The 19299-nt window shown below is 52.9% G+C and overlaps 7 protein-coding genes across 9 annotated transcripts; 5 read left to right on the top strand and 2 right to left on the bottom strand.

Moving 5' to 3' along the window:
* Positions 1–758: 758 nt before the first annotated feature.
* On the top strand, positions 759–2186 carry PV07_10824 (uncharacterized protein; the record flags this gene model as incomplete). The annotated part of the gene is made up of 1 exon (XM_016398188.1): positions 759–2186. The coding sequence occupies one exon, from the start codon at positions 759–761 to the stop codon at positions 2184–2186; it is 1428 nt and encodes a 475-aa protein (XP_016245379.1).
* Positions 2187–2404: 218 nt separating this feature from the next.
* PV07_10823 (uncharacterized protein) lies at positions 2405–3067 on the top strand (the record flags this gene model as incomplete). Its single annotated transcript, XM_016398187.1, has 1 exon — positions 2405–3067. One exon carries the CDS (start codon positions 2405–2407, stop codon positions 3065–3067), a length of 663 nt encoding a protein of 220 aa, XP_016245378.1.
* A 637-nt stretch (positions 3068–3704) lies between these two features.
* Positions 3705–5091, top strand: PV07_10822 (uncharacterized protein; the record flags this gene model as incomplete). Its single annotated transcript, XM_016398186.1, has 4 exons — positions 3705–4032; positions 4103–4401; positions 4450–4625; positions 4680–5091. The coding sequence occupies 4 exons, from the start codon at positions 3705–3707 to the stop codon at positions 5089–5091; spliced, it is 1215 nt and encodes a 404-aa protein (XP_016245377.1).
* A 330-nt stretch (positions 5092–5421) lies between these two features.
* Positions 5422–7376, top strand: PV07_10821 (uncharacterized protein). The gene is made up of 2 exons (XM_016398185.1): positions 5422–5723; positions 5777–7376. The coding sequence occupies exons 1-2, from the start codon at positions 5590–5592 to the stop codon at positions 7260–7262; spliced, it is 1620 nt and encodes a 539-aa protein (XP_016245376.1). The 5' UTR covers positions 5422–5589; the 3' UTR covers positions 7263–7376.
* A 4-nt stretch (positions 7377–7380) lies between these two features.
* On the bottom strand, positions 7381–12215 carry PV07_10819 (uncharacterized protein). The gene has a single exon (XM_016398182.1). The coding sequence runs from the start codon at positions 11738–11740 to the stop codon at positions 9464–9466; it is 2277 nt and encodes a 758-aa protein (XP_016245373.1). The 5' UTR covers positions 11741–12215; the 3' UTR covers positions 7381–9463.
* Positions 7667–9053, top strand: PV07_10820. 2 transcript variants are annotated; one of them, XM_016398184.1, is made up of 2 exons: positions 7667–7949; positions 8144–9053. In XM_016398184.1, the coding sequence occupies exon 2, from the start codon at positions 8160–8162 to the stop codon at positions 8685–8687; it is 528 nt and encodes a 175-aa protein (XP_016245375.1). In that variant the 5' UTR covers positions 7667–7949; positions 8144–8159; the 3' UTR covers positions 8688–9053. The 2 variants fall into 2 exon arrangements, with proteins under 2 accessions (XP_016245375.1, XP_016245374.1); XM_016398183.1 differs by having other exon boundaries at positions 7667–9053.
* A 2074-nt stretch (positions 12216–14289) lies between the features above and the next one.
* PV07_10818 lies at positions 14290–19037 on the bottom strand. 2 transcript variants are annotated; one of them, XM_016398181.1, is made up of 7 exons: positions 18537–19037; positions 18239–18434; positions 17019–18187; positions 15249–16964; positions 15099–15200; positions 15030–15047; positions 14290–14978 (listed from the first exon to the last, which is right to left on the bottom strand). In XM_016398181.1, the coding sequence occupies exons 1-7, from the start codon at positions 18562–18564 to the stop codon at positions 14821–14823; spliced, it is 3387 nt and encodes a 1128-aa protein (XP_016245372.1). In that variant the 5' UTR covers positions 18565–19037; the 3' UTR covers positions 14290–14820. The 2 variants fall into 2 exon arrangements, with proteins under 2 accessions (XP_016245372.1, XP_016245371.1); XM_016398180.1 differs by having other exon boundaries at positions 15249–18187.
* Positions 19038–19299: the final 262 nt, after the last annotated feature.

The raw sequence follows: 19299 nt of genomic DNA, 5'->3' as shown, positions 1-19299 counted from the left end.
TGGATAGACCTTATATTTAGCTGGCGAGCGAGGCTGACGGATACACTGTGATGTCTGCGACCGTTGACAATCCTGGTGTCCGAATATCGGTTCAGGAACAACCTCATGCGTCCGCAGAAGTGTCCCTTCAACAGCGGCCAATCGGGGCCCGTGTCACGCCAAGAGCCGCTGCATTAGCCGCTTAAGTATTTAGGTAGATAATCAACTGCTAAAGCGATACGTACCAGAGTAACTTCCAGGTGGTTACTACTCCGTGGTCCGCCCTCCCTATCGAGTTCTTATTGCTGGCTCTAGGACATTGAGAAACTCCTCCCGGGGCATAGTAAACACCTTCCAGTTCGCCCAGAATGCCCGAGCATGTCGAAATATTCTCGCGGAGGATGTGCAACTTGCCGACAGGCACATACCAAGTGTGATGAAAAGGAGCCTGCATGCTCCAGATGTATGCTTTCAAGCATGGCCAACCTGAGAAACAACGATCTGATTGAAGTTCAGGCACCAACCGAGGCTGGCTCTGCCCTGGATATCGACGGCCCCTCCGCTGGTCCTTGAAGCACGAGAAAGTTTCCAAGCCGGATTCGTCCCTTTCGGGTGTGACAGCTCCAAGGTCTAATTCCTCTCGAAATGCATCCTGCCACGAGAGCTTTGATTCCTCTCTCACCGGCCGACATTATGACTATGGAGGACCACCCTCTGATCTACATGCCACCCTGGGGTACGACGACGCAAGGCCCAGGCCACGATCAGCACAGGAAGTAATGGGCAAGTTATCTTCAGAAGCATTCTCTTTGTATAACCTTGGAAGGACACCTGCCTATCAACGAATGTCATCGATTCTCCAGGATTCTGTTCTGCTCTTCAGTTGCTACTCTGGGATCTTGTCTCGTGTTCTATCCATTTATGATGGTCGGTTCAGCCCTTTCCGTGCTGCGGCACTGTCCCAGTGGAGGCGGTCGCCACTACTCTTCTCTGCGTTCAAGTATTTTGCCAGTATCTACAGATCGGGTCTCGATGCAAACTGTCATCCTTCTGTCGTTGTGAACGAGGCACGGCTTGGGGTTCTGGGCGAACTGTCTTCCAGCCTCGTGGCTATCAGCAGGTCCATTCCCGCTCGAAAGACAGAAGTCCTCTTTGTTGTGTGCATGTTTGGCCTCAGCAGTAGCTGGTACGATTTGAAGGACCTCGGATTGGAACACTACGATGCTGCCTCTGCTCTTCTGTCCGAACTACAACAGGAGAACTCCAGGGTTGCGCCAAGGGCCACCCAATTCTTCGCGGAATTCCTGGTATATTGGTGGATGATGCTGTCCTTTGCTTGTGGTCCGGAGACACGCGAAATTCAGAACCCACCGGCAATTTGCCCTCACAACTCGCGCGAGCCACGAATGCCTCATCCTCTTACTGGTATCTCGCCAGAGTCTCAAGTCCTCCTGGGAAAGGTTGGCCGTCTTGTCCTCTTGCAGCGCAGGAAAGTGCTTCACCTGCAAGTGACTGCGGCGGGGGCACTTCTTTCCACACTCCCTGATGTTGAGAAGCTTCGAGAACTTGAACATCAACTGATGTCCTTGGAGTTTCCCAAACCCAACATGGTCTTGGATCCGCAAGACCCTTATACTTCCGTCCGCGACCTGTTCAACATCGCCCAAGCATATCAACTGTGCGGGCTTGTCCTACTCTACCGTACTTACCCCAACCTCCTAGATTTCAATCCAGCCAGGGACACTTCGCACGCCATAAAAATGCGGACCCCCCGGAGTCCTGGAACGATCTCGGAGTATCCAATATCATTGGCAATTCACGCTTTGCAGGTGTTGGAGCAGAACTCGAGAAGCTCCGGCACTCGGACCATCGAAGCAATACTGCTTATGATCATATCAGGGGAGCTTTCGCAGAGCACCGTTACTCCATCCAAACGTGAGGGCGAGGCACGGTGTGACATATGCTTCCAATTGCCTGCAATCATGCAGTCTCATGAGTTCTCCAGCTTGCATCGGCAAATGACGATAGTGGAAGCCAGGGCTCTGGTTATCGCTCGGTTTGAACGAATCCAACATATCCTACCCTTTGATACAATCCGGCATATGAAGTTGTTAGTCTTCGAGACCTGGAGACTCATGGATCAAGGATCAGGTGTCTTTTGGGTGGACTTATTGATCAGAAACAACTGGCAATTTGTGATGATCTGATTCGGCCACGAGAACTTCGAGGCACAGCTTGGCCAGCAAGTCTCGATTACGGATTACTCCGCGATCAGAAACTGGATGACTTCCGTTGAGTGTCCCATAGTGACTCCTGTTTCGGATGTGGTTTGTCTCTCATTCTTTGCTTCTTACCAGCGCTTTTTCTCCTACATTCTACTGCGCATACCTCTCCCAGGATTGACGCTGTAAACACGAGCCTCGCAATGCACGTCCTGGTTGTGGTTTGTCATCCCAAGCAGGAGTCTTTCACCCACGCTATTACCGATCAAGTTATCAAGGGAGCCCAGAGCAAAGGTCATACGGTCAAGGTCATCGATTTGTACCGAGATGGTTTCAATCCGATCTTTACTCCACGCGACTGGGAGCAATTCGAGGGTGTTACAATGCCTGAGGATGTGCTTGAGCACCAACGTTTCGTGGAAGAATCAGACGCAATTTTTCTCGTCTTCCCCATCTGGTGGTACCAGATGCCCGCCATGATGAAGGGATGGCTGGACAGGGTTTGGTCAGCGGGCTGGTGCTACAAATGGGAGCGCAATCCTGAAGGCAGCTTGTTGAGCCACCGGCCTTGTACAGTCCTTGCTCTCGCTGGCGCGACTTCTCGACAACTCGATAGATGGGGCTATGACAAGCAAATTCACCATCTCTGGCGATATGGTGTCTTCGGCTACTGCGGATTTGAACCTCTGAGAATCACTATCTTTGACGACTGCTCTTACCCCGAAGGGGGGAAGCACGCTGAACATCTGCAGGCAGCGTTTCGAGCAGGGCAGAATATTGGTCACGATCCCGAAGCCCTTCCGGGAATCAAACCGTTCTTAGACAGGGGCCTGACCATCCGAGGAGAAAAATACACTGGGGAGTGACCAAGCTGCCTGGTTCAACGCCGACTGGATCTAGTTTACGAACAGGAGCCTATCGGAAGGGCACCTATGGGCGTGCTGAAAATTGGTGAGCACACAGAATGCCCAGAGATAGGACGGACTTTCCGCATGCTTCGCACAAGACTTCTGATAGAATTCGACAATGATGATTTGCACTGCGGACACCCCTTGTGCATTTGTTCGCGCCCAACGAAGCCCGGGATGCAAGACCGTTTAAACACTCCATCTTTGCAGGATAATCGCGGCATCTGTCATTGGCCGAGTGATTATTACGCCTTACTCAATTTGACGCAAAATTGCGAACATCCTTGAACGTTTGATCCAGGCTTAACCACAACATAGCTCGAGCCGAGGGACTTTGGGTGCACCTACTCGCCAATCATGCAAGCTGATAGCGATTCATGGCTGGATACAGCAAGCCATTCTCTAAGATGTTCAAAATGCTTGCAGGTCTCTTGCCAGTACTTCCAGCACGGACGCTTGGGTGGTATTCTATATCTAGCTTCCCGAGCTTTTGGCAAGACTGATCTATTCTACATCAATTCTGCCTGGGCCTGGAGAAGGGACTACACAAACACTGGGTGATTTCGCCGGTCGACTATCTCACGAATATTTCAAGATGAATGGCACGACTAATGGTGTGGGCACACATGGCCCGGTTAGCAACACCCTCCCGGCGTCCTGGTACCGCGAGGAAGGAATGTACGAATTGGAAAAACGTGCCATCTTCTCCAAACAATGGCTCTGTGTCTCCCATTCTCTGAGATTCCAAGAAATCGGGGAGTTTGTGAATTTTGAGATCGCTGGCTACAAATTCTTCGTCATTCGCGACCGACAGAATGAACTGAAGGCTTTCTTGAATATATGTCGGCACAGAGCATATCCCGTGATTGAGAAGCAAAGCGGTCAGGGTGGGAAGATTAGTATTCTAGCATGCAAGTACCATGGTAAGCCGGCAGATATGACACACGGTGCATCCTCTCGCCTCCTGCTTCGCCGCTGATCGACGCCTATCAGGATGGTCTTATGGTCTATCCGGCAATCTCGCAAAGGCACCGCGTTTCGAGACGGTGGAGAACTTCGACCGGTCTCGATATTCGCTGTATGGTGTTCATGTGCGGACTGATAGACTCGGCTTCGTCTGGGTTAATCTCGATGCTGCTGACCCACCAACAGTCGCTTGGGAAGATCATTTCGCAAAGGTTGACGAGCAGCCACGCCAGAAAGACTTTAGTATGGAGGACTTTAAATTTGACCATGCATGGGAGATGGAGGGCGAGTACAACTGGAAGGCTATGGTAGACAATTATAACGAGGTAATGTCGGTCTCTAGTTCAAGCACTGCAAGCTGACGACAAGCTCAGTGTTACCATTGCACAACTGCACACCCAGGCATTCTGGCAACCACAAAACTCGACACTTACGATGTCAAGGGTATCAGAGCCTGGATTGAACACTATTCGGAGCCGCTGGATAGTGTTGAACACAAGTACGGAGTGCAGCCTACTTACTTCTTCCCCAACGCTGCCATATTGATATCGTAAGTGTCGTTGATGCAATCTCGCACATGTCTTCCTTACTGACAATGGAACAGCGATGGGATAACTTATCTCACTCGGTTCGCACCAAACTCCGCAACCTCACTCAAGCTGGAATATGAGGTCTATCGGCACAGATCGTGCTCTGATCAAGACTTCGAAACCATGAATCCCTTTTTCAAGCAGGTCGAAAAGGAGGATCTCGAGCTCTGTAACGCGGTGCAGCGCAATCTCAATATGGACACATATGTCAAGGGACCACTACATCCGCACAACGAGAAGGGGGTCATCTATTTCAAGAATCTTGTGAGGGAGTTCCTGCACAAACATATGGAGGAAGAGCAACAAGCTGGGCGAAAGATCTATCCCGCTCGGAGGGACGATGACAGCCAAGAGATCGCGGCTGAAGAGGCCTTCTGTCGCCTTGCCTGCGATGGGATCGGAGCAAAAGCAGTTCCCGAGTGGTAGATGCTGCCAGAGATCAATGTACTGTCAGACCGCATAGAGCCGCCGCTGGCATCCTCGCAAGATATTCAGGATATAGTCTCTTTACATCTCATCAACCTCACTGTCCCCATCACCCAGTAGGAATACCACGGAGTCCACGCTGGTGTCACAATATCACGAGAGGGTCGATAGCAGACACCACCCAAGAATCAGATGCTGGTGACTGTGGCCCAATCGGCGCGCCTGAGCGTCACGGAAGCCGAGGCTGACGTCTGAGGGCGACGAGTTTGGGGAATGGTAGTGCTGATTGCTCCATTTTCGGTAGAGATTAGGACAATCCAAGGTCAGTCTGCACATTCGGATTCAGGGTGTCCGAACATCCAATCTTGCATTTAGTACTGCAGCAGGTCCTTTGAATTTTGCATCCGGAATCATGGATGCCTGCTTTCCTGTCGTGCCCATTGTTCTGTAGCGCATCTTTAGCATTCCTATTCCTTTTTTCTTCTTGAATACCCCGCCATGGTACCTTCTCGCTCTACGAGTCAAGAGCGAAACATCCTGCGTCCGCGGCCGACAAGGGCGTTGCCGGAGGCCTTACGTGCTCCTAGCCAAGGTCTGAATGGCTTTGCTGATGTCTCGTCGAGCATCTCAAGGCATGTCATCCCTCTATCTACAAACACTGCGATGCTGACATTTGAGACCTTAGCGGTCGTTCCACGCCAATTCCTCAGGATGCACCGCCTTCAGTCCATTCCCTTTCCACAGCGCGAAAAGCTGCTCGTGCTCAGGCGAAGCACCGCTTGTTCTATACAATCGATTACGTGTCCCGGGTCTCCTATTTCGATGCGCGGAGCGAATACCGCGACTTTCGTGGCTTCTTCGTCCTTTTCTGGATCAGTCTGACCATCATGGTGATCACGACGTGCTTGAGAAACATCAAAGAGACGGGTCATCCTCTGCGGGTCGAGGTCTATGCTCTGCTGTCACGGAATGTCATTTCTTTGGGCCTGAGCGACGCTGCCATGGTGGCAAGTACCGCGCTGAGCTTGCCCATCCAAAAATTGGCACGAGGCACGAACGGCGTCCTGCGATGGCGAAGAGCTGGAATCTGGATACAAAGCTTGTTTCAAGTGCTATGGCTGGCATTATGGGTGAGCTGGCCGTTCTTGCTGAGTTGGACCTGGACTGCGCAGGTCTTTTTCGCTCTCCACACCTTGACCTTCCTTATGAAGATGCACTCCTACGCCTTCTACAATGGCCATTTGAGCGAGACGGAGCGACGCCTGCGAGCCCTCGACAAGCCAGAAACGGCGGACCGGGGCAAGGCGGTCAAATACCCCAGCTCACCCTCTCGCTTGCGTCAGATGGACTCAGAGAGCTCCGAGGAAGAGAAAGAAGACGAGCAGGATCTGGCACAGCTCCGGCAAGATTTGGCTACCGAGTTGACTTCTCCCCTTGGACAAGTCACGTACCCTCAAAATCTAACGCTGTACAATTACCTCGACTACGTTCTATGCCCTACTCTTTGCTACGAGCTTGAGTACCCAAGGACACCCAAAATCCGGTGGCATGACCTCTTCTACAAGACCCTTGCCGTCTTCGGCTGCATATTTTTGATGATCACAATCAGCGAGGAGTTCATCATGCCAGTCCTAGCCGACTCGGCTGCTCGGCTGCGCCTGACGACATCTCTCTCTGAAAAAGCATTGATTCTGGCTGAGACTACCAGCATGATGCTGTTCCCGTTCATGATCACCTTCCTCCTAGTCTTTCTAGTGATCTGGGAGTACATCCTGGGCGCATTCGCAGAGATCACTTGTTTCGCCGATCGCCATTTCTATTCGGACTGGTGGAACTCCAGCGACTGGCTCGAGTTCAGCCGCGAGTGGAACATCCCGGTCTACCACTTTCTGCGCCGACACGTCTTCTTCTCTTCCAAGACGTACTTCTCGACCCCAGTTGCCATGACCATCACCTTCCTGGTAAGCGCGCTTGGTCATGAGCTGATCATGGGCTGCATCACCAAGAAACTGCGTGGATATGGCTTCTTTGCCATGATGCTCCAATTACCGATAGTAGCCCTGCAGAGGAGCAAACTGGTCCGGGGACGGTGGGTGCTCAACAACGCCGCATTTTGGGGCAGCATGATTCTGGGGTTGAGCACCATGTGTAGCTTATACGTCTTGGTTTGAATGGGAGCTTCGATAAAGACGATACAACCATCACGTGTGTAGAATATAATAGTCTGTGACAATAAGAGACCAATAAGAGACAAACAATAACAAGACAATTCCCTAACATCTGAGAGGTCTGGCAGCCACTTGGTGTTGAAGGGTCATAGGGTCAACAAGACTATGTCGGCCTTGGCATGATTTTGCAGTAGGTGGCAAAACCGAATTTTGAAATCTCTCTCGCTGCTTTAAAATTTCTCTTCTCAGTAGCTTTGCCGACCCGAATATCACCTTGAACATCACCAATTTCAGCGAGAGAAAGTCGCTGCTTTAACAGATCACTACACAAGACTTTACGCTTTTCCAATTCCGACAATATGCCTGGCGTGTAAGTTCCACTCTGATTTTGTGCACTTCACCCCCATCCTCTCTGTTTTTATTTGTCTCCATCAACGACGTGACGACAACTTCACCCCTGTCCACGGCTGTCCAGACCTGAGACAAATTCTCTTGAGTCTGTTCTCAACGACAACCATGCCCTTCATGTTACCTCACAACGTCTCCCGGTTGCCTGCAACCTTTCTCTCCTACCCTTCAACCCACCTTCTTGCATAGTCTCCCGCCCACAACATTCAAGGTCTTTGAAAAATCACTTGGCTTGGAACAGCGGACAACAAGACGACAGACAGTGAATGAGCAATGTCGATGGTCTGTGCTTCATGCCTCTCTTTTACCTTGACGCCGTCCTGTGCAACGCTGCACTCGACATGCCCTACGACTGGACGCCGTCAACAAGCCACGTTGTCATGGAGTTGCACCCGCGTCGCCTTGCCTCTCAATACACACCTAACCCATTTTGCTCATTTGGTTGAACTCATCACTGACATCTTGATGTTCGACAGACCCAAAAGTGCCACCATGTGGAAGTTTATCCACATGGCAACCCGCCCAGAGCGCTTCTTCGTCCGGGGTGGAGATGAGCTCGAGTACAACTCGGCCATCGTCCTCAGTCCCCAGGGAACGCCCATCCTCGTCAACGGGCAGCGGTTGGTGGTGCCTCGGCTGCGCGTGAAGCGCGATTCGGAGGGAAAGCCAGTCCGGCGGGCGCCGGAGCTTTGGCTGTGGGAGATGGAAGATGCCGATCAGGCGGAGGCTGATGGCAGCGAAACGTGGATGGAGCTGGGGTTTTTCTCAGGCCCGAAGGACCTGGAGAAGAAGTTGTTGGACTTTCTCGCGCGGGATTTTGGAGACGCGGTCACCGGACCGGCCGGCGCGTTGCAGGGCGGGCGCGGCTCCTGGGACCGCTTTATCTTCCACCGCCCAGGGGAGCAGCCAAAGCGGATGACAGAGGTCCGCGAGGAGTATTGGCAGGAGCAGAAGCGACTGGAAGAGGAGGAGCGGCAGCAGCAGCAGCAGCAACAGCAACAGCAACAGCAACAGCCCTGAAGGTCCCCCTCTGCCCTCTCTTGCCCCTCTCTTTCCCCTTTCGACTTACTCCGTTCTCTCCGTGGGATGGTGGTTGGATCGGTCGCGCTCCCCTGGGCGGTGTCGGTGTCGGTGGCTTGTCTCTGTTTGGGTCGGACGGTTATCGCCCTTTCATCCCCCAAGTCAGCGCCGCAAGGGCTTTCTGAAGGGACGCCCCTCCCATAGTTATGAGCTCCGCTCGTCAACGTCGTTACAGCGTTTGACAACTATGGGAACGGGTGAGGGTCTGGTGCGAATATACATAGGCACACTCGATAGCTTGTTGAACTGAGACTTGGTTGACCCCCAGTCCTTGAATGTGTCCCTTTCTCCAAATTCGACGTAACAGACAAAGTGGGACAGCAACAGTGGTTAACTGTCTTACAGATTTCGAAGATCGCTTGAGCTGTATACAAGCAGCTAGCAGAGGTGTGAATGAACTGGACCAGCATAAAGCCTTTCCTGCCTTTGACTATTCTCGGAGATGACACGACAGTCACATCATCAGCAGATTGTCTGAACACCGGAACAATGTCACAACGCTGGAACACAATCAGAAATCAAGATGCGCCAGTATCCCACCATGACCTGATATCCAAAATGGGCCCCCAACTCCAAACATTTGTATATCAGCACAGATCACCCATCCCACCTTTCTCCGGTTCGCGAGTCCAACCGGCGGATCGCCAGTGCCACAGACGCCAACAATAAAAAGGGCAGATCAGCAACTTGGAAAGGCCAAGTGGCTGACAAGTGGCTCACATCACCACACAACCACCACTCCTGGCACGTCGCCGCCCTCCTCGTGGGGGCCTTCCAGGCGCAAACTCCTGACCACTGGCATCTTCATCTCCCGTTCCGGCATCATGAGCCGCACCGTCTTCGTCATCTCTGACACGGAATTCGGCTTCGCGAGCCCGCCGTCTTCGGCGCCTCGAGCTCCAGCCATGACCGACGACACCGACCTCTTCGCTGGCGACCATCCACTCTGCCCATTTCTGTTCCAAGCGGGCAGCTGCACCCCAACGGCCGGTGACGCAACGTTTGTAATGCTCCTCTACCGTTTGCTGCCAACCATAGAAGGCTTTGAGATGAATGATTTCGGTGGGGTAGAGCAAAGTTTGGATCTCAACCACCTTCCGAATTTCCTGTTTCTCGCCGAACTCATCTTCCGCATTGAATGTCTGTACCACTGACTTCTTCCGACCTTGCATGACGCGGCCATTTCCCTGAAGAATCTCGCGGACGCCGGCCCAGGTGACGTTGGCGCAGTCAAACGCAACCAGCTCTAGGCCCTTCTCAGGCCGTTGTGACTTCTTGGTCGTGCTACCCCGTTTGCGGACTTGCTCAGAGGCTTCCATGAGCACCAAGTCAGAGATTCTTGTGTTGTCCAAGCACAGAGACTTGATACGAGGGCAGGCCTTGAGCAGAGGCAACACGCCGATATCTCCTATCTGCTCGCAGTAGGAAACGCTCAGGTGTTCCAAGGTCTTCGCAGCCTTTGACTTTGAAAGATTGATCAGTGTTGCATTCGTCAAAAGATCAACTTCTTCCACTTCAAGGTGCGTCAAACGGTGTGTTGACTGCACGAGATCTTCGAAGGCATCATCAGTCAAGGCCGTGTTCTGGCACGTCCGGAGACCTTCCAAGTATGGTACGTTATATGCAAGGGCTTTGACACCTCGGTCGGTTAGATTTCGACAGCGCGAAATATCCAAATGTCGTAATCGCCGCGGAGGCACCACTGGTCGGTCAGTCAGAACATCCCGTTCGGGGTCGATGCCGTGGATCATGATCTCCAGAGCCTCGTCTGTCAAGCTGTCACAATGCTGGAGGATTAACCTCTCCAGAGTATTACGCTGGAACAATTCGAGCATAAATTCGTTGTCATCCAACCCTCGAACCTCGCTGGCCCGCAGATCGGTGAGGTTTGGACAAGATTGGATGACCTTCTTGAGACCTTTGGTGTCAATCTGGGAACACCAGTCGATGTTCAGAAGCTCGAGCTGAGGGCAATGGCTGGCAATGATTTTCATGGTTGCATTGTTGATGTTCTGCATGCTGGGCATATTGATATGGAGCAGTCTTGGGTTCCGGAGAAGAAAGAAATGAATGGACGACCGCTCAATTTTGCAGCCTTCGATGCTGAAGTTCTCCAGGTTCCGGCACTCTTGGTTTGTCATTCTGGTCCCCAGACTCAGCCACTGATCCCGCAGTTGCACACATCCCCGGAGATTGAGGTTCTTGACAAAAGCGCCGGCCTTGAGCATGATCTTAATCAGAGCCTCCGAGGTGATTTGTTGGTAATATGTCTGGCAGTCGAGACTCGTCCACAACTGGCCATCAAAGCACATATCATGCCACTCCTTGGACACTGCAGAGATCCTGATGATCTCCTTGGGTGATAGGAAACCCAGCACGTACACTCTTATCTCATATGGCAGGTCTTTCCAAAAGTTGAAATTCGGTCTTCGAGGGAACGGCTTCTCTGAGATCTCAGGCAGCGGAGTGGAGAGAGGTTTCGAGGTGCGAATATCGACCGGTACAGGGACGGTAGTGATCTCATTGGGGTCCAATGGTCGGAGTCGGGCGTTTGTCTCAAAGTAGGACTGCTGGCTGCAGGGCGAACCGGGCGTCGTTGGCGCTGTAGAGAAGCCATTGGAGAAGGCGTAGGAAGCGTGGGGTGATAAGGAGTATGTCGAGGGCGGAGAATTGAGAGAGACGCAAGAGATGGAGGCCTTCTGGCCGGACTTGTAGACCTTCTCGCTTGAGCGGGTTCGACCCAACTTGGCAAGGGACGGAGAAGAAGACATCCGCTGCAGGCCTTGAAGCAATCTGTGCCGCCCTTTGAGCTTGACAGGCTGGTCAAAGGCCGTTTGGGCCTCCATGAGAGGGCTGGCCGGAGTCATTGGCCTTGGAGAATCGAGCGGTCGAGGTTGAGAGGCAGACGGGGAGAAGGTGATGGTGTTGGGCATGGCTGCAGGAATTGACTGCTGCTGCGCCATGATGTAAGTGGGAGGCTCGGACACCAACATCAAACGTAGAAGTTGATGTGCAGGATCAAGTACAAATGCAGCTCCGGCCGATGCTGTAGGATGGTATGTCCGATCAAATCAAGCAAGCCAAGCGAGGGAGAGGCCGCCCCTCACGCCCTCGTTGAAAAGGGATTGCTGTAAGGTAGTAGAATCGAGTTGGCCAGCAACTGTTCTCATATAGGTAGAGGAGGAGAGGAGGAGAGCGAAAGCGAGTCGATCAGAGGAGCAGTCAGTCCATTTGCAGGACCGAGCGACGACGGTGAGGTCAGGCGACTTGAGAGGCACCGGATTGAAAAGAGCGTCAACAAGATGGAGATTGGGGCAGCGTGGTAAGAAGACCAATCCAGGATTTTGAGAGGCCGAGCCGAGACAAGGAACACGCAATTGTTGCTGGTGATGGGCGCGGACATACGAGTGCAGCTGATAGTCGCATGGATACCTCCCTAGTGGTAGCGAAGTGGGTGTCATCTTGTCCGGTGTAGGAGACGGAACGAGTCCATCAGGCGATACGGGCGGGAGGAGTCAAGAAGCAGGGTGGGTTGAGTCGACGACCTACTATCACGACTCAGGTTAGGGGGAGAGGGAAGGGGGAGCGGGGGCAAAAGGGTTTGCAGAACCTGAGAGCAAACAGGCACGGGCATGGGCAAACGGGGCAGCCACCTGCTACTGCACCAAAAGCCGCCGAGGCGAGGCCAGCTCGCGGTACAAGTACGGAGTATCTACTTGTGCTGAGGGATCCTCAAGGCCTAGGGGCAGATGAGCAGCATGCGATGGGCGATGGGCGAGGGGTTCCAGCTGCCACCACTGGTGGGATGTGGGAAAAAACGGTCGAATTTGGCTTATCGGCGTTATCGATAGGCTGGCCTGGCCCCTATCAGTGCCAAGGTTCCAGCTAAACTAGCCAGAGACTCCTCCCCAATGAAAAATGTCCAGGTACTCCTTACAGACCACTCACTACACCAAGCAACTCGATCCTCCTCCGAGCCCACCATCCCCCCAAACCATGTCATTTGTATCCGCCCACTGGCAACTGACTGGTTCACCGAACATGCACTCACACGGTTACAGTTGTCCATCTGATGACCCTGCAGGGCTCTGATCAAGATAACGCGGTGCAGACCACCAGGAGTAAGGGTACTTCTGGCTGGTGAGATTCCACATGAAATCTAAGGCAAATGATCAACGGAGAGAGTGCGTTTGCTTTTTCTTTTCCTGGCCACCAAGGTGTCATCGCGTGCTTCCGGAGAGTCAACTCATGCCCTCTCTTGGATGTTTTTGCCATCCAGGGGTTGTCCTGGCCCTTCGATGCCGTGGCTCTCTCGTCTAGCGGCCCATGCAGTCCCTGACGCGGCCAGCCTCTGTGCTTGACTTGTGAGCCACCGACTCTTGCTAACAGTTCTTCTTCCCCCACAGCAGATCTGCCGACCACTTGCTGGTTTGCTGAGCGCTAGTGGGGACAGAGGCTGTGTTTTCAGCCTAGAGACTAGGAAAGTCACTGCGGACCCTGGCCGCTTAACCGAAGAAGAGCCCATCTCACCTTGGTGCGCCTTTGCCTCGTGGCCACCACCTCGCCATCCTATTCTACTCGCCCAAATGCGGCGGACCTCGACTCGACTCGGCCCATCCTACGCGTGGTTCCGCCTCTAGTTGGAGACATGCAGACCGTTTTCCATGCGAAGCAAGGTCCAGGCCCTTTGCAATATCTGCGAGATTCCGAATCCTGTTTGGTTAGCCGGCGTTGGTGGTACCCATGCCACCGCGGCCGAGCCCTTCTCGAAGGACATCTGTACGAATTGAAAAGCGATGGCTGGTCTCCAAGTAGCAGGGGGGTTGCGGTCCCTGCTCACCGTGGGATGCAGGGGTAACCACAACCACTGCTTGGGGTGGTTTCTGACCGCGTAGGGTCACGATCTTCCCCCTTTGCCTCCTGCGATTAAGGACCAACCGGTATCTCGGTTTCTCAGTTGTCACATGGGATGTCGTCAACTGCTCATGGGGCGAAGCCGTCCATGATTGACCTCCCTGTGCCTTGATTTTGACACTTTTGATAACCTCTGTGACGCCAGGCTCGATGTGAACGCGCTGATCCGGGGCTCTTTTCCGAACCGAGGACGACATTCTCTCCCTCTTCCTGCCGACGTTGTCGTCAGAGAAACGGCTGAGGCCTGACCGCACGGCAGTTCCCCAGACGCCATCCACCGCCCGCATGTTTCTCGGAGTAAGGCCGAACATGGCGTTATACCCCAATGGCATGAGCTGCCAATGTGGACTGGGGTGGAATGGCCTTCGGTGGCAGGTTTGTCTCATCACTATTGGCCCGACAAGACTCTGCTCCGTCCGGAGGTCCTTTCTCTAGCTTAGATCCCCACAGTAGCACTTCCCTTCCCCAGCTCTCAAAATTCGGCTGAATGCGCTTCGGAGTCTTCACGGGCGTTCATCCTCCTTGCTGGAGCCACCAAAGTGGACGGGTGGGGAGATTCACGAGACTATGTCTACTTGGTCCCGCCGAAGGCTCATTACGAGGAGAACGCAGCAGCTTGAAGCGGAACCTGGAGAATAGGTATAATTGAAAATGCTCCACATCACATTTGGAACTTTAGTTCAAAAGGTACTATCCGTCTGCCGAGGGACAACTACCCTCCAGACTGAACGGTGGGAGTCGACCGCATAGACCTCTCCACAGCTCGAAATTGAGAACCGACCGTTGCTGCGCTCATGCGAGGCATGTTCTTGGCCCGGTGTATCCAAGTGGATGCCATGCTTACCCCATGCTTCATTGTCCTGGGAGCCTGTTCTCGACCGAACTGTGACCTCTCCGCGAAAAGGAGCGCTTCCCTACTCCGATTGTCGTCCCTTTGGGATGTCTGCGGTTTGTCGCTGGTGCCCGGCAAGCTCATCCATATTCGCACATCTGCCCCGTTCAGACTCTTAGCATTCAAAAGACCGCTGGTCCAACTTGTCGAAAGTGCAGTTGTTCCCCCAGCAAAGATTCATCGCAACCATTCTTTTTTCTTTTTGGCCGTAAGTCTGTTCATTTAGCACATATAGCACATAAAAGCCCCCAAAATCAGCCAATCATTTCAGTCATCATCATCTTCTTCAAGCCAAGGATCGTCAAGAACTTCTTCAATGGTGACACGTCTGTCCACGTCTCGGTCCAACATCTTGCGAATGAGCTCTAGGCACTCTTCAGAAAATGGCAAGAACGGCACCCGCAGCGGGTGATCGAGGATTTCGTCTGTCACAAGTCAGTCTGCAGGCAACTCAGTCCTCCCGTGGCGCTGCTGACCTAAATTATAAAAAGGATCTTGCGAAGAGTTAGTCATGCCTCAATGAAGGGGAGGGATGTTGGACCTACTTTCTTTATACGCAATGGTGTATAGCAAGATGCCCAATGCCCATACGTCTTGCTCCTTGCCGCCATAGGGCTTTCCGTGAAGAACTTCTGGAGCGGCATAGTCTGCACATATTAAAAGACAGACACCACACATATCTCGATTGAACTCACCTATAGTTCCCACGAACACGTCGAATGGTCCATTTTTGATGTACGCCGCGCTGCCAAAGTCAATCAGTTTGATTCGTCCTTCGCCATCCAAAACAACATTCTCGTCCTTGATGTCTCGATGCACCACAAGAGCCTTGGTGTGAAGATGGTGAATGGCGTCCACAACCTGGCGGAAGATGTTCCGACTTTCGGCCTCGGTCATATTCGTCCTCAGCTCGATATAGTCGAATAGATCCATACCCGGAATACCATGGGGTAGCATTTCAATGTAATAGTTGATGTCATCCTCGAAGAAGTCAATCATCTCCACGATATTGGGATGTCGGAGCCCGTCTCGACGGAGATAGTCTAGGACATGGATCTCCAACGGGACGGTACCCAATCTGCGGTCTCTGGTCCAGGTGTCAACCAGGATGCGCTTCTTGGTCACATACTTGAGAACCATCTTCCTTGATTGGCCCTTCTTATACCTGACGAGCTTTACTTGACCATACGCTCCAGAGCCCATCTCCTCTAAGATAATAAAGTCATCAATGGTCTTTTTCTTGTGGGATATATATGTCATATGGGGGGGAGGATGTTCGAGCGGCTCATCCATTGTGACGGACTCTGTGTCATCGGATTGATCAGCCACGAGCGACAGTTGGGAGCTGTCTCCGGATCTGTCAGAAGGTACTGGGGGTGGAGAAGGAAGCGTTGGTGGTGGTTCTGGTTGCGAAGGTGGCGACAGAGAGCGTTCATGGGTAAGGGGCTCGTCATCGCTTGTGCCTACTCCCACACCATGGATATTGCGGGAGTAGATGATCCAAAGTGCGTAGACGAGCTCAGCCACGGCAACATTTGACTCTGCCCTGAGCTCATCTTTTTCCTCAATCACTGCCTCGTCTGACATGGGGAAGACGGCCTCACTGCGAATGACTCTCATTTGAATATCGACCATGATATCCGATCCATCTCTGTGTTTGGCAGGGACGCCGCACGGCCGTAGAAATATGTGGGCAGGATTTTCTTTGCCCTCTCGGAGCGAGAGAATGGTCCGCGCCCGGCGAAAGCTGTGTTCCGGTACGACAATCCCATCCACGAGATCAACGCCATCGTCCTGCTTTAAAATGTTCAAAACATCCTCGAAGCTGGGGATCAGATTGGCGATATGCAAGCCATCGAGTTTCGGATAGCCAAACAGCGCGGCCGAGAATATGCTGTTCGAGCTCGTGATTTTGAGAGTATCTGGGTCCAACACCATAACACCGGCTATGTGAGGTAGACTGGAGACTCGGAGCTGGTCTCCTGTAGGTGACACTTCCACCGTGGTTGGTACCTGGACATGTTCAGCGGTCTCCGCTGCGAAATATCCAATGTAATGTTTGTCGTGGGAGTCCAGTGCATCCAAGGGGAACTTTGGAAGTAGAGACTTGAGGGTTGTACCGTCCAGTTCAGATCGGCCCCATATGGCGAGTATCTCGCCATGAGCGCTTTTCACCTCTCCCGAGTGGTCAATATCGAGGTATGCGACATCTTCAGTGATCTCTTCAATCACCCAGATAAGACCACCGCGTTTTTCCATGACCCAGAAACTGGCGGCACCCTTGCTGCCATCTCGTCTTTGAATGGGCACGATGTCACCGCAAAGGAGGACGCCCCTAGATTTGCTTGACGGGTGGTTCTTAGGCTTGGGGCTGTAGTGGCCGCCAGAGCCATCGTCCGTCCTTGCTCTTTCTGAAGTTTTGTTAGCTCGAGAGGGAGCTTTACTAAGTAACCGAGCTGTAATACCACTTCTGGACCCTACCAATGAGAGGCTAGTACTCCTCGCCTCACTCTTCGGAGGAGGCGGGGACTTCGGTTCCCGAACTTCTTCAGGTCGCGACAGCCTCGTCTCCAACCAGTGCCTTCTTTCTTCCTGAATGATTCCAAGAATACTCAAAGACCGGAGTTCAGCTCGCGTAACTCCGAAAATTAGGCAAGCCAGGTCGTTGGCTGCCAGAATTGTCCAAGGAGCGTCTGCTGTTGTGCGGAAAACAGCCTGGTGCGCAGGCGACCACTTGCTGCTATGGGTATGAACGGAAGCGGCGTTTCCAGTGGTTGGCGTGGCAGGAACGCCTGTTATTGAAGATGTATACGAGGCGCCCTGCACGACATTGTTGTCATCTGCCGAGTATGGCTGCGCGAGAGCTTCTATCAGCTTCTGCTGTAAAGATACAGAGTGCAGATCAGTGTAGGTCCTCTTGAGCCCAGTCCGGCGTGGTGCGTCTATGGAATCTGATCTGGTTGGCGGTATCTGCATTTCAAGACCAGGCTCGTTCGGCGACATGTCATCGTCTATGGAATACTTTCGTTTTTGCATTTCTTCCTCCGGATCAGGGTTCACAATCGCGTGTTGAGCGTTGTCTAACTCCTGGCTGAAGCTCTTTTCGAAAACATTGCGTCCGTCGACGTGCGCTGGCCCGGTGAGGGGGCCCAGCCCGATCGCTTTGGATCTGCTGCCGCTTGTGTCAATGGGGATGATATTGGCCTTCTTGAGCAGGTCCATCATGCCCTGAAGCTCCGGATCCCCACTGACTCGTGCTTCCGCGTGGGCCAGTGCTGGGTTTGCTGCCCATGACGACCGGTCCCTTACGAAATCAATCGACTTCTGGAGGATATTTTGTCTGCTGTGGAGGATCTCCTCGGACTGTTTGGCGAAGGAGAATGAGTGGAGGGATTCCGACGGAAATCGGTGAAGATCTTCTATCACAGGAGAGGATGGTCCGCTCATCATATAGCCAGTTGAGACGGACCTGCTGGATGAGCCCGATATTGGCGCGGTCTTGGAGTGATGAAGCACAGGAGCAACGAACTCCCCAGCTTCCAAGATCAGCGTAGGCGTCCGCAACGACGGCCCTTGTCGTCTGATCCGTCGAAGGCCAGATCTACCCAGGCCATCATGGTCGACACGAGCAACCCTAGGTGTTTGTCAAAACCCGGAATCGTTAACGGACAGTATATCCACCCACCTTTTCAGGTTGTTCATCTCTTGAGTAGTCCCCGCGTCAAAGGAGAACCGCGTTCTCTGAGAAAACGTAGGTGCATCGTACTTGACGGGCTGTAGATTCCCAGTGCTCTTGTTTTTGGGGATTCGCAGTGACTGGTCTCCCCCCATGCCTGTCGAAGGTACGGCGAGGAGGGGGGAAAGAGGCGGGGTGGTGTCTCCTTCGCAGACATGTCAATACATGTCCAAAGCAGGCTGATTGCTCAAACAAGTTGCGGGTATCACCAGGCTCTTCCCAGTAGAGCCATGGGCTCAATGCATACCGTGAATATCCAATCCATTTCGTGTCATGCTGATTCTTAGCACTCCAATTCGCCGTCAGGCCGCCTGGCCGACCGATCCAGTGCCAGTATCACAGTGTCAGCCTGGAGGGACGCATCTCTCAGCAGGATGTAGACAGTGGCGAGTGTAAGATCGAGTGAGGAAATGAGTGTACGAAAACAGTTCCCTGTCTCCAAGATTTGAGTTGAGAACTTTTTTGAGGGAGCAAGGTCGGAACGGCAATGACGGACAGCGACGGGGGTCAAGCCAACTCGGTTCGAAGGGGGAAGGTTGATAAGTCGTGGCGATCCCAGGACAGGAAACAAGAATCGTCGATCAACAGGTCATCGGCTATTATGTAGGTTCGCGAGTTGGGAGGAGATTGTGGAAAGGTCGGTCGTTGTTCAAGCTGCGCAGTATTGTAGGCGCAGTTGTGCCGTCTGAGGCGATTGGTCCACCCGCACCCAGTGGCCTAATAAGCCGTTTCGCCTTGCATGTGCCTCTACCATTGACTGGGGACCGCTTGAAAGGAAGTCGGCATGGTGGGATCATCGTAGGCGTGTTTACCGAGAGATCGGGGCAGCCTCATGCCTTAAACCATCTAACTAACATCCCAACGATCGCGAACGTCGGGCTTTGGCCCACAGGAGCCAGACTTTCAACCGAAATCAAATCAAAACGCCCACTCCTCCCTGTAACCGACGGACTCTGGGCAGCACCCAGGTTTCTTTGTCGCAACCTATATCTACCTAGACGCTCGGAACA

This window comes from Cladophialophora immunda (genome assembly GCF_000835495.1).
Source record: "Cladophialophora immunda strain CBS 83496 unplaced genomic scaffold supercont1.6, whole genome shotgun sequence".
NCBI lineage: Eukaryota > Fungi > Ascomycota > Eurotiomycetes > Chaetothyriales > Herpotrichiellaceae > Cladophialophora > Cladophialophora immunda.
Note: the sequence above shows the minus strand (reverse complement) of the source record. Positions and strands in the feature narration are given on the sequence as shown.